The 12,731-nt window shown below is 36.9% G+C and overlaps 1 protein-coding gene across 1 annotated transcript in view; it reads right to left on the reverse strand.

Annotated features, from left to right (window-relative positions):
* Positions 1-7,426: 7,426 nt before the first annotated feature.
* ddb1 (damage-specific DNA binding protein 1) overlaps positions 7,427-12,731 on the reverse strand; it is a 68,903-nt gene continuing 63,598 nt past the window's right edge. Inside the window, exons 25-27 of the mRNA XM_042490512.2 lie at positions 11,872-11,974; positions 10,370-10,493; positions 7,427-8,110 (exon numbers count right to left, since the gene is read on the reverse strand). Of these exons, the coding sequence (XP_042346446.2) occupies positions 8,027-8,110; positions 10,370-10,493; positions 11,872-11,974 (311 nt within the window). The 3' untranslated portion in view covers positions 7,427-8,026. The remainder of the gene's footprint in view (positions 8,111-10,369; positions 10,494-11,871; positions 11,975-12,731) is intronic.

A 12,731-nucleotide genomic window follows, 5' to 3' on the forward strand; every position in this document is an offset into this window, starting at 1 on the left:
CCACCTGCAAGTTTCTGTTGGGTGTTAAGAAATCTGGTGAACTGTACATGATGTTTGATAAGAATAATTATGATTTAAGTTCACAAACAGGCCATCTGCAGGGAAACGTTCCTTGTCTTCCTTGCAGTAGAAAGATAAAAATACTTTAATTTGAGCTACATCGATTTATTTCTTTTTTTAATTTGATTTATTTCAAACGTAAAAAAAGAAAGTAAAGAAATGATTTGACAAACAAGCAGACAGAGAAAAAAAATGTAATATTTACAGACAAAGAAGTAAATAAAGCAAAGTGTCAAACAAATGATGGTTTGGTTTACATATTAAAAAAGAGGGAGAAGAAGTACAAACTTGTTTAATTTCACGCCTTCTCCATAAGTCAATGACTTTTAATTAACCAGCTTCCTTATTAATTAAACATATATGCCTACACTCACATACCCAACATCAAATATCTATGATCTTACATTATTTATAGAAAAAGAGGAAGACAAACCAGGAAAAAATAAATGCTGAGTAACCAAATAAATAACTGATATAGTACATAACCAGAGGAAACGGAGAAAAAGGACACTTTTGCTCAAGAAAGACAAAAACTACAACTACCAGAATGCACTGCCCCGCACAAGACCAATAAACTCTCCTGCTGGTGGGTGACAAACTGCCAGCATAAAAACAATCTTATATCACAGTTAAACAGTAAGTTAAAACATGTTTCAACATTTCAACATTTGAGGCCAGAAATATGCAAGTCAGCAACTGAATCTTGGTTATTATTAAGTTTTTTCAGCTACGTGTTACTGTTGTTGTTTACAAGCTAAAGAAATGAGAGATCATTTTTACTGTTACATTTATTCTTCTATATAAAACTGAAAATTGCATGGTCATGAAATTACTGATGTTTATGTTTGTTTTGTTTTTTAAATAATTTTTAAGTATCTTGTCATATCATATCCTTACTTTCTTGTTCAGTAGCGTTCACCTGGGTAACAAGCGAGCTACAATTTTTCTTCTTTTAATCTTCTTTTATTCCCACCAAAATATGTTGAAATCGAAGAAATCCAGCTTCTCTGTTCACTCAGCTACAGCACGTTAACGTTTAACGTTTGAGTCTGTTACACTAACAACTGTCCCCACAAAACAGTGGCAGCTACAAACTATAGTTACTCCCACTTGAGGCCAAAGTTCACATGAAAATGTAGAAATAAAATAATAGTTGAAGGTATTAATGAGACAGGACTTATTAGTGTATGTAATAAAGCAACTTAACTTGAATTATTTGTGCTAAAACGCTAATCATTCCAGAGTATTCTGTAACACATAAAAAGTATGTTGAATTAATTTTAAAAAGCCAAAAACTATAATGTGCACAGTAATTAAGGTTACAATGTCATCAAGAGCATCATTATCACAAAAAATACCCTGAAATATTGTTGTACTGTTTTACGGCCTTTTTGCCCACCCACAGCATGCACCAGCACCAGAAAACACCTTTGCACTCCTCTCTTAAAATGTGCATATTTCAAAAACTAAATAACATAAGTATTTCAAATAACTTGAGGAATGCTATGAAATATTTTATGTTTCTCCATTTGAAAATCTAATGGAAAAAATATGTTTGTATTTTGTAAAATGTGATGGAAAAACATGTCTGATTTTCCTTTTTTTAAATGACACATTTTTCTGATTTTTTCACTTATTATGATTTATTGACTTACATAACCTTTTAGTGTAGGTTGTGCAGAGTTTAGTAATATGAAGCATTTGAAGATACTCAAAGAAATGGCATCAAAATGAGTAAAAGTACCCATGTAGGCACCAGTTCTGTTGCAGAGTTCAAAAGGTGAAAACTCTTAAAGCTCGTTAATCCCAGAAATGAAAAATAAATGGAAATGTTCCCTTACTGATCGTCCTCTGAGTCTGAAGCCAATGCAGTCCTGCTGGGAGGAACATAAACGTCACGGCACAAGAAGCACAGGTGTAAATAATAACACTAATCATTGCTGTAACCCATTTAATTGTGACTTCCAGGACCCTGGCGTTATGGATGAGGGCTCGCTTGCGTGGCTTCCTGAGACACTCAGCTCAGCCGTTGTTAATATCATTAGTTCCACCTGTGCTTTTCCTGCGATGACAAGTCCTAAAGTGACTCACGGTGAGATGAGTGCTCCCTTTAAAACCTTCGTACGCAGGAACGCTCGGCTTTAAAGGCATGATTTAAAGTGTGATGGTGCTGCTGTTGTTCAAATGTTTGAAATTACAGGAATACTTTGGGGTGAAGTTAAAGGTTAATCTCTCTGTTCACATTTGATTTTAAGATTTTACTGATCACTTTTAAAGGTTGTCTGGTCTGGCCTCAAGCTACATTACTAAAACATTGCTCCTCTTTGCAGCTGCAGATCTTCAGGTGGGGCCCCTCTGGCCGTTACAGTAAAGACGTAAATCTAAAGGTGACCGTGGTTTCGCCATTGAAATGACCTGCCTGAGGAGATATAACTGCAGAATCACTCATTTCTTTGAAATCATTTCTTAAAACCCATTTTTATTAACTTACTTTTATGTGATGTCATCTTTTTATTTATTTTATTCCTGTTGTTATTTATTGTTTTATTGCTTTTATTGTTTTTGTTCTTCTTATCTGTATTTATTTATACTGACATTTTGCATTTTGCATTGTTTTGTCTCTTTTGTTTTGACCTTATTTTTGTCGTGCTTGTCAAAACTCTATTTAAAGGTGCTATATAAATAAAGTTATTGTCATCAGTATTTTTTATTATAATGGAAAGGCAAGATATTTAAATGAAAATGAGGTCTGTTGGTTTCTAAACTGATCATACTTGAAAATATAGTGTTTTGGTGCTTTCTTGAAATATATCTCATATATCCAAATCTTTAAAAGGACCTAATGCCTTTTTTCAAAAAATAACAACAATTTAATAAAAATATGTTTAGAATAATAATAATAATTATAATAATTATAATAACAATAATAATAATAATAAATATTATTATTATTGTTATTATTATTATTATTATTATTATTATTATTATTATTATTATTATTATTATTATTATTATTATAAGCCGGGTTTTTTTTGTTGAGAGAAACAGTTTGTTTTTAGAGTGCAGTGATGTTAAATAACTGTTTTTCTTACAGGAGTTTGGCTTTGAAGAGAGTGATATAACAACTGTCTGACATTCAGGTAAAGCAGTGAAAATACTCTCAACATAGCATACACTTAAACTGATATAAATTTATTTTTAGGGTGCTAAAATACATTTTGTGGCAGACCCCTCCACAGCAGGACATTGCTCAGCCTCCACATCAGACTCCAGTCTGCTGCTCCAAACTGGGAAAGTACCGACTGCCATCTGCTGCAGATAATACACTGATTATGGATAAGTGCCTCATACAGCCCCAGTTTGAATGTTTTGAAATACCCCTTTAATGCCGTGGCTCTCTCAGTAGTCTGGCCGTCATCCCTCCTTCAAGCTCCACTAGTCTCACAAATCTTCACTTCTTACATCAGAAAAAACTTTCACAACCGTCTCTGAACTGCTGCACCTTTAAATCGTCCTTGAATCCAACACAGTACTCATGATGAGCATTTGCAGCATTTTTGAGTTTAGGACTCTTACCTCTAAAAATTATACATCGGGATGTTTATTTCCTGAACTTTAACTTCAATTCTTGCTTTTTAAGTCATGAATATTTAATGTTAGAGAAATATTTTGCATTTGAAGCCAAGGTTTTAGTGGTTTAATGTCTTTAAAAAGCACCAGTGCACCAGAGTAGAGCAACAGCCGAATATGATGTTTTACATTTGAGTTCTGGGTTGACCACTGCAGTTCACATTTGGATTTTGGAAGGATGAAAGTGTGAAATGAAGAGGGACCAAGTGTGCACACACCACGGCAAAAAATGCTTCAGAGTGAAGGGCAGATGTTATAGATCTAAACGTTGCCTTGAAGAGAAAAAGAGAAATTGAATATTTTTCTGAACCTAATTGTGTGCAGACGTCTTTTGTGCCCTGCAGTAGAAGTGTGAAATGGCCTTATGGTCGCTGATTTAAGCAAAAAAATGGGTAAAGATTTCAGATATATGAATCGATAACGTGTTATTTTGAATCTGAATTGTATCTCTTAGCAACGCTGAGTGGAAACACAAGTGTACGTCGTCCTGTATCGACATTCAGAATTAATGTGTGACCTTGGTAAAGCATAACTGCAGAGTGAGGAAACACAAAAGTTACTGCATTTAGTTTATATAAAGCCTTAAAATGAGAATCTCAGTATGTTTTTCTGTATGAGTTTCAATATTGGAATATCTCTGTTTCAAAAAGATGAAAAGAGGGCGATTGTATTCATTAAAATAATCATTTTTAATAAGTTGGACTCAACAATGAACTTGAATTTGGTGGTCAAAGGTCAAGGACGTTGCAGCCTCATCTTTTTCAGCCTTATAAATCCAATATTATTATTAAAAAGGAAAACATCATTGTGGGTGACAAGAGGCATCCTCTGGCCTCCTCATTTAACCCGCTCCCATCTAAACAACGTTACTGCCCCCGTTTTTACAAAAATCCATCCACACTGTCCTTTATCCCACAAGCCATTCATTTTTTTGTTTTGTTATGTTGATAAGAAAATGTCACGTGATTGTTGCTGCAAACCAGTTTCCCCACGAGGACAAATAAAGTATCTATCTTTCATTTTAACATCAACTTGGGGGATTTTGTTTTAAATTTGGCACAAACGTTCACTTGGACTCAACGATGAACTGATTAAAACTTTTTGTGGTCAAAGGCCAAAGTCGCTGTGACCTCGTCTGTCTTATTCTTGTGAACACGATATCACAACACGTGGAATTCTTCAATTTTGGCACAAACATCCACTTGGACTCAACAATGACCTGTCAAAGGTCAAGGTCACAGTGACTTCATCAAACATGTTTTTGCCCATAACTCAGTTATTTATGACAAAATTTCATGCGAATGTTTAATAGGATTGTTGCCAGATATAAAAATGTTGAAATGAATATTTGAGTTAAATACCTTTATTTAGCATCACTAAATTGATCACTTCAGACACTTAATTAAGATTAATAAATATTTTTATGTCTTAATTTTTAATCTTGAATGACCTGAGTAACCTGGTGTCTGTGTGACGCGTGCACTTCACCTGGTTTCTCTGGTCATGAAAGCGCTGACAGGTAGCCGTCAAAGAGGAGTGTTTTTTCTTTGTTTGAGGGTTAGATGGCGGAGTGCAACAGTTTTTCGACCGCATCTCTGTTTAATTGTTACGTTTGAATTTGAAAAGTCAACCGGAGCTCGGTAATAAATTCAGCTTGAGTTAATGCAGCCTTTACAAAGCTGTGTGTCGGTAGCTCCTCACCTAACCTCAGATAGCTAAAAAATGGACTTTGATTAGCCACTTCAAGGATATAATAACAGAGTGATGACAGTTCATATGCGAAAGGTCAAAGGTCAACTAAAGTGTGACATCATGATGTTCAAAAGCTTTTTTTGGATGTTACTCAGGGTCACATCTCAGGAGCAGAAGGGGAGACATTGAGTCAGAAAACTTGACTGCTGCGTGGAGGTATGGCGTTAATTCTAGTTAAAATCGGGAGAACGGGTGTAAACGGGAGGTCAGGTGAGGACGCAAACAAATGGTGTGAATGGGAAGCCAAGTAAAAAACCACCAGAGCAGCAAAAAGGCCAGTGTGCCTCAGGATGGTGACAGGAGGACAAAAATAGCTCAGGAGAACTGGCAGAGGACGTCCACTGCCAGTCTCTGTCCAGTTTGCTTCAAAAAAATCTCTGTCTGAAAAATGCAACGGTGCGGAGAGTTTTTCCACTGAAGCTGGTTTGCACTGTCACCCTGCCAGTATTTCAGTCTGTGAAACCTGTGATACCTTCGACTGAGAGAGCTGGCATCTACCATTGTGACTGTGTTTGTGTGGATGAAAGAAAAATGCATACAACCAAAAATTAATGAGGTGCTAGAGAAAACAATGCACAGTAAAAACACAGCATTTCAGCAGGTCTGACGAGACGACAAAGTGTGTTTTTGTGCACATAAACTGATCTGCTGATGCCTGATATTCGTTATGGCTGCGTGGGTTTCAGTACCAAAGCTGCATTAACTGTAACCAGACCCGGGGTCCTGTTTAATTTGATAAACGAGGAGAACAGCAGCGACTGCAGAAGGCGTCAAGCCTAAGTGCTTTAAAATGTTTTTATATAAATCCTACACCTTTAACATCAAAATCAAGACAGCTTTTCCAAGACTTTCCAGGCCGGATTTCTTCAATTTCAAGGATTTAACACAGCATTGAGACACAGATCAAATCAAGGTTAATTAGTTTTACAACACTGAGATTTTTTATAATCACAACTAGCAGCTTTACAGAAGCACAAAGACAAAACTGAAAGAGAGCGTGAACGTGTGAACACCTGTCAGCCGTGCTGTGTGGCAGGTGGCAGGTGGCGAGTAACAGTGATGCGACTGCAGGAGACGCACCTGCAGAGAGCGGCATGAAGACAGTTTACTAACGTGAAGCAAAATGAATAACTGAACTTTAAAGCAGGGTTCCTACGGCTTAAAACAAGTTAGATTTAAGACTTCTTCAGACTTTTTTGATGCCCCTCAGAGTTTTTCTAATGACCAAAACTGAACAAGGACTATTTTATTTTGCCCAAATGTTTAATGTGACAAAAACGTGACTTCCTCAACAGTTCTTTTTTATTAGTGTATAATAGTTTTGTAAAATATTTATTTTAAAAAATAATGAATTTAATCAGAACAGAATTAGAACTGAATGATTAAATATAAATATGGGATTGTTTATTATTTATGAGAGGAAAGAGAGTGGTTTAAAAAGGTACTGGCATGTCAAATAATTTTCAAATAATTTTTTTAGCACTGGGGAGGGACGTACATTTTTTAAAATTTTGGCTTAACAATTTAACAACTTTAAATGGCGGTATTTTGTGTTTATCTTACTGGGTATACAAAAATTCGTCTTTTTTTAAAAATAATTTTTGGGGATTTTTAAAGAAAACAGTTTTGTCACTTAAAAGAATGCTTTAGCTTTTTTAAAGAAAACATTTTTTTGGTTTGTTTTTTAGATTTAATTATTTTGGGATTTACAATGCAACAAATCCTTCTTCCTAAGACTTTTAAAGCTTTTATAATATTATTATTTTAATATTAAGTAAGGTCTTATTTTGATATTAATGAATAAAATACTTTAAGACTTTTTATAAAATTCATGGCCACCCTGAATCAACTGATATAGTTAGGCACTAGTGTGTCTAAAAATGACATATTTACTAAAAAAAAGTTGCCATAATTTGTAATACGAGGGGAGGAGCCCGACTTTGAGAATATTAAATGTCAGAACAGAAAAACGTAGACATGAATGTTAACAGTACTAAAGCAAAGTTTATTAGAATAAACAAAGAAAACATCACAAAGACAAAATAGCTATAAATCTATCATTTTCCTCATTTCATTTTTTCTTACAGCGTGGCGACTCCAGACTTCAATATTAAACTTGAAAAGTGTAAGTCAGTCGGGTTTAAACTGTGGGTGTGAGAGGATCTGCTAACTGCTCCGACCTGCCTGTTCACGGTCACAGATATCCCAGAGAACGTTTTTGGTGAGGAAAATCTCTGGTTTTTCCTATTTATAGTCACACATTATTCCACACGGACGCAACCACACATGCGCACACACACTCAAGCACACTCAGACCAACGTCTTTACTTTGGTCTTTTGTTGTCCAAACAGGATGCTACACACTTCGCCCACAGACTCTAAATGAAGAGCGCTACGCTCGCCGTGTAGCACCTCAACGGTTGACAAATCACTGAAGTCTGAAGGACGAACATGCACGCACTGTTTATTTATAATTATTTACAAATCTGCAAAGCCCAAACCGTTCCCTTCCTCGTCGTTTTGCCTGTCACTTCTCCTCAGGACACCTCCTCTCACTCAGCGGGGGTCTGGATGGCGGTCGGGGTTAGTGGATCCTTGTCAGCTCCTCCACAATCTTAATGACCTCGTCCACTGTGGCTTCACGCTTCATGCCGCTGCCGTCATCGATCTGGAATTAAAGGACAAACAGTGAGCCTCCACCGCCGAGACAAAGCCCTCCACTCGCTCATGTCACACCTTAGATCCAGTGCAAAGAGAGAGGTAGCCTATGTGCTCCAAAATATTTTTTGGTTGCATTTTAGTTTTACTTTATTTTTTTATGATTTATTGAAAAGGACAGCTGCACAGTGAACGGAGGAAAGAGAGGAAATAACAAGCAGCAAAGGCCCGCGGGCTGGAATCAAACCAGCTGCCGCCACATGGGGTGCACGCTCCACCAGGTGAACGACCCGGCGCCTCGTTTCATTTATTGTGAGCTAATATGATTTTAAGAGCTGAATAAACAAAAACAAAAGAGTCATCTTGCCAAGTTTTTCTAAATGATCTTTTATCAGTGCTCCGCTGCCTCTTCGCTCCATCTTGACTTGCTGCCTTAAAGCTACAGCGATGCACAGCATGAGAGGGGGAGTGAGACACCGTAACCCTCTGTAGATAACTCGGATCATTATTTAATAGAGAAGCTTAATAGCAAAACTCTGATTATGATCTTTTGTTCAGGTGCCTTTCACAAGCTTTTTGGAAAACAGCAATGGCAATGAAAAAGAAAAAAGTAATGACAGACTTGGCAAGAAATGCCCTAAAAATTGAAAGAAATTAGTACAGGGTGTCAAGAAAATTACCTAAAAAATTGTAAAAATAAATCAATAAATAAATAAAATAAAAAGAAGGAATTCATTTTCTTGTTTGTTTTTTATTGCCTTTTTTTCAGGTATTTCTTTTATTAATTTTTTTGCGAATTTTGCGGCCATGTCATTACATTTTTTGTTGCCTTCTTCCCATGTTTTGGAAAGAAATACAACCAAGTTTCTCAGGTTTCAAAGTGTTAATCTGTCCTATCAATGAAGCCAAAGTAAAGACAATAAAGACTAAATCGTCACAGTCTGGAGCTCTGCAAAAGCCCTACTTTTTGTGTGTGTGTCTGTGAGATGCAGAGAGCTGTAGAAGAGAGAGGGAAAAACAAAATGCTGAAGCGAGTCTCTTGCTGGAAGACAATTTATACTTGATGTTTGAAATAAAGTCCTTTCATAAAACACAAACTTGGACACTCTTCCACCATTACGGCTGTTCAAATGCCTTATTTCAGATCTTGTTTTAATTGAATTTAATTGTTTTTAACTGCTGTTTGTTTGCTTGTTGATTGTTTTTAATGTCTTTTGTTCATGCTCGGCATCACTGGAAATGAGGGTCTCCCTCAATTGATTTTCTGAGTCTTAAATAAAGGTTTGAATGAATGAACATCAAGCATGTTCGATTCATTGCTCACCCCGTTGTATCTGCTGTAGTAGAGGGCAAATCACACGTTGGATTAAATCAAAGAATGCTTGTGGTGATTGAGTGCAAGCAAAACCGAAAAAATAGTAATTTCTTTTCTAGATCTCTGTACAAAAATGATCATGACTGACTGGAGAAGCTTTGATGCTACTTGCTTATTTCAGTCAATACCTTAAAAGGTATCGATTACCCAGCCGGAGCAGCAGCCTACAATTGATTATTTTAAAAGGCAAGTGAGCAACTAATGCTGCGACATATTTTATTTCCAAAGCAAATATCTGCTTTCATCAGAAATATCCTGGCAAAGAAATCATCCAAAAAATGTGGACTGTCTTTATCTTCTTGTCTTGAGAGGGAATCAAGGAACAGTCTTTGTTTATGAGCTAAAAGTGTGATTTTTTTATTTTTAAATGCCATGAGAGTAAATAGAGACACAGAGCAGAATATGTTTGTTTGTTTATCTGCCAAATGTGATTTTGCCACCTGTTCCTGCCAAAAAAATTATTCCCAGTTTGCGCTCAAACAGCACAGGAGCCACAGATGAAACTGTCTTTAAGGGTTTCTGAAAGTTCAACACTTCTGCGAGCCAAATGACAACAGTGTTAGTTTGCTTCTTCACCAGATAAGCTTGTTGTTGGAGCAGAGGTCCGGGCTCTAATAACAAGATTATGTCTCAGTCTTTTTAAGGAAACTTTCATATTTGGGTCTGTTAAGAGGTCAATACAAGCTGTGCTAACAACCTGGCAACGAGAGAGCTGTTGAGTAAAGCTTAGAGCTTAATGCCCCTCAAATTAACTTAGTGCAGTCACAATATTGGAGAAAGTCCAGATCTTTTTTTTTCATCGACGTGGGATAAAAAAAAAGATGCAAAGGATCACATTTCATCGTGTCCACATACAGTGTTCAGATACTGAGGTGGACAAACATGAGCTCTTACCTGCAGAGTGCTGACGACCTCTTGCATCTTGGCTCGGCCGAGATCCAGGAAGCTCTCAATCAGATCCCCATCGATGAATCCCGTGGCCTGCTCCGTCTTTCGCTCCGTGTGGAAGGACCTCCAGGTGCAGCGGAGTCAAGGTAAATCAATAAGAGGATGCTGCTTCGCCTGAGGGTCGCACTCGAGGTACAGTATCGCATATTTCACCTCAGGCACCATCAACAAACACTCAGCGGTGATGTGTGGGCGTCTGATAAAAACAGCACTGTTCAGACGATCACACAGCTGGTGTTTCGAGTCAGTCAGGTTCAAGCTTTGGTACGGCTGAACGTGAAGAAAACTGGAATTTAAGCTTATCTATTCTTTATGTTATGATTGCAAAATATGAAGAATACTTTTTTAAAGGTATTATAATACGGGATACAGTTTATCTGGGCTGTGGGTGCAATCCCTCTGTTTTCTACAAATTCTCAACTTTTTAGGTTGCATAACAAATATTGAAAAGACACATAATATCTGCAACGAAAGCTTCTGAAATTTAAAACAACAACAGTTGATAACAATTACCTCACCAGCCTGTTCCAACAGTTATTTTCATAACTGATTATTTTCTTGATAAATCAATAAACGGAGTGTAGGGACGTTTTTTGCCCCCAATCTGAGTCATTTAATATTGAGTATCCATCTATTTTTTTTGTTTTTTTAACTAATTCTTTTGTGAATTTTTGGGGCATGTCTTGTTAAATTTCTTGTTGCCTTCTCCGTATGTTTTTGAAAGAAATCAAACCAATTTTCTAAGGTTTCAAAGTGTTAATCTGTCCTATCAAAAGGGCAAAATAAAGACAATAAAGACTAAATAGTCACAGTCTGGAGCTCTGCAAAAGCCCTGCTTTGTGTGTGTGTGTCTGTGAGAGGCAGAGAGGGAAAATCGAAACGCCAAAGCGAGTCTCATGCAGTGGCTAAAAAAAACAACAAGACAATTTATATAATTTATACTGCTCCAACGCAGGAGAGCTTAGCAGAGGGGACAGACAGAGACAGCTGAGTGAAGCTGACATAAAACAAAGCATTGGATCAGGCTCTATGAGCTAAATATTCCTGACCAGTCCAAAAACAATGCCCTAAACGACTCTGAGTCCAATGTTTGAAATCAGATCAGGAAATCCCTATCTGAAACCTAAATATAATTAATTTATGATTGTAAAGGACTAAAGAAAATTGCAAAACAAATCCCACTCATGAAGCTTGAACTAGTGCCATTTTTGCTTAAAAACTTAATTAATTCATGCTCTATATCAAACAAATCATATTTTATAATAGGGTAGAGAGGCCACTACTACTGATGTTTAATACATGCAATCTCTATCCAAAACGTTTGGAAGCCAATTAAAGTAACGATCACTGCTTTGGCACTTTACGCTCCTGGTTTCCTGCCTACAGCCACAGCTGTCAGTGCAGGTAGTGACAGATGGCCGGTGTGAGTACAAATATATGAAGGATATAAGCTGTGCTCGATCTTGCCCACGCTCTTGATGACCTTGTTGAGGCGATTCTGCAGGTCCAGGAGGAGGCTGTACCAGCCCTCGGACAGGGACGTCACCAAACCTAACACACACACACACACACACACACACACACACACACGCACACATCTGTCAACAACACAACTTTTTGAAAGTGTAATATCCAAAACAGATCCTGCAGCAGATGGTCAGTACTTTCTGATTTCATCATCTGCAAGAAGGAACATTTTAGGGACAGAGCACAGAACTGATAAAGCCTTTATGATAAATAAATAAAAAGATAATTAGTATGACTTCACTCCTCCTTATACAAGTTTCATGCTAGTATTCTGCGATTATTTTAGTAAAGTGGCATGATTTTAACACTTTAATAATTCAAGACCATTCCAAAATGTTTTATTTTGAGCGTGATCTCTGTGAATGTGGAGAGTCGCAGAGCTCTGAGAGTCTAACGTGCTCTCCGCTATGATAAATATTCAACTTCTGTGACAGTGACTGCATTATTGCGATGCTCCGGGGAAATAATCTGCGCTGACATTGATAGTATGCAGAAAACAGGCAGACTCGAGAACAAAGGGTGATTTGTAACACAGAGCTTGTTTCCCTGCATATGAAGGACAAACTGCAAGGAGCACGTTAGATGAGCGATAGCAATTATTTTCATTATCACGCAATCTCTTGCATATTTTCTGCATTCATGGATTCACTGTTTTGCTTATGAAATGTCAAGAAAATTGTAAAAAGGCCTGTCACAAATGTTGGATTTTTTATATTACATCTATTGATTATTTGTCCATCATGATGATCAATTAAAAAAGTGATACAAAGCAGGAAAAAGG

Source organism: Plectropomus leopardus, chromosome 1 (genome assembly GCF_026936395.1).
Source record: "Plectropomus leopardus strain MGB_pleo_1.0 chromosome 1, ASM2693639v1, whole genome shotgun sequence".
In the NCBI taxonomy this organism is placed as follows: Eukaryota; Metazoa; Chordata; class Actinopteri; order Perciformes; family Serranidae; genus Plectropomus; species Plectropomus leopardus.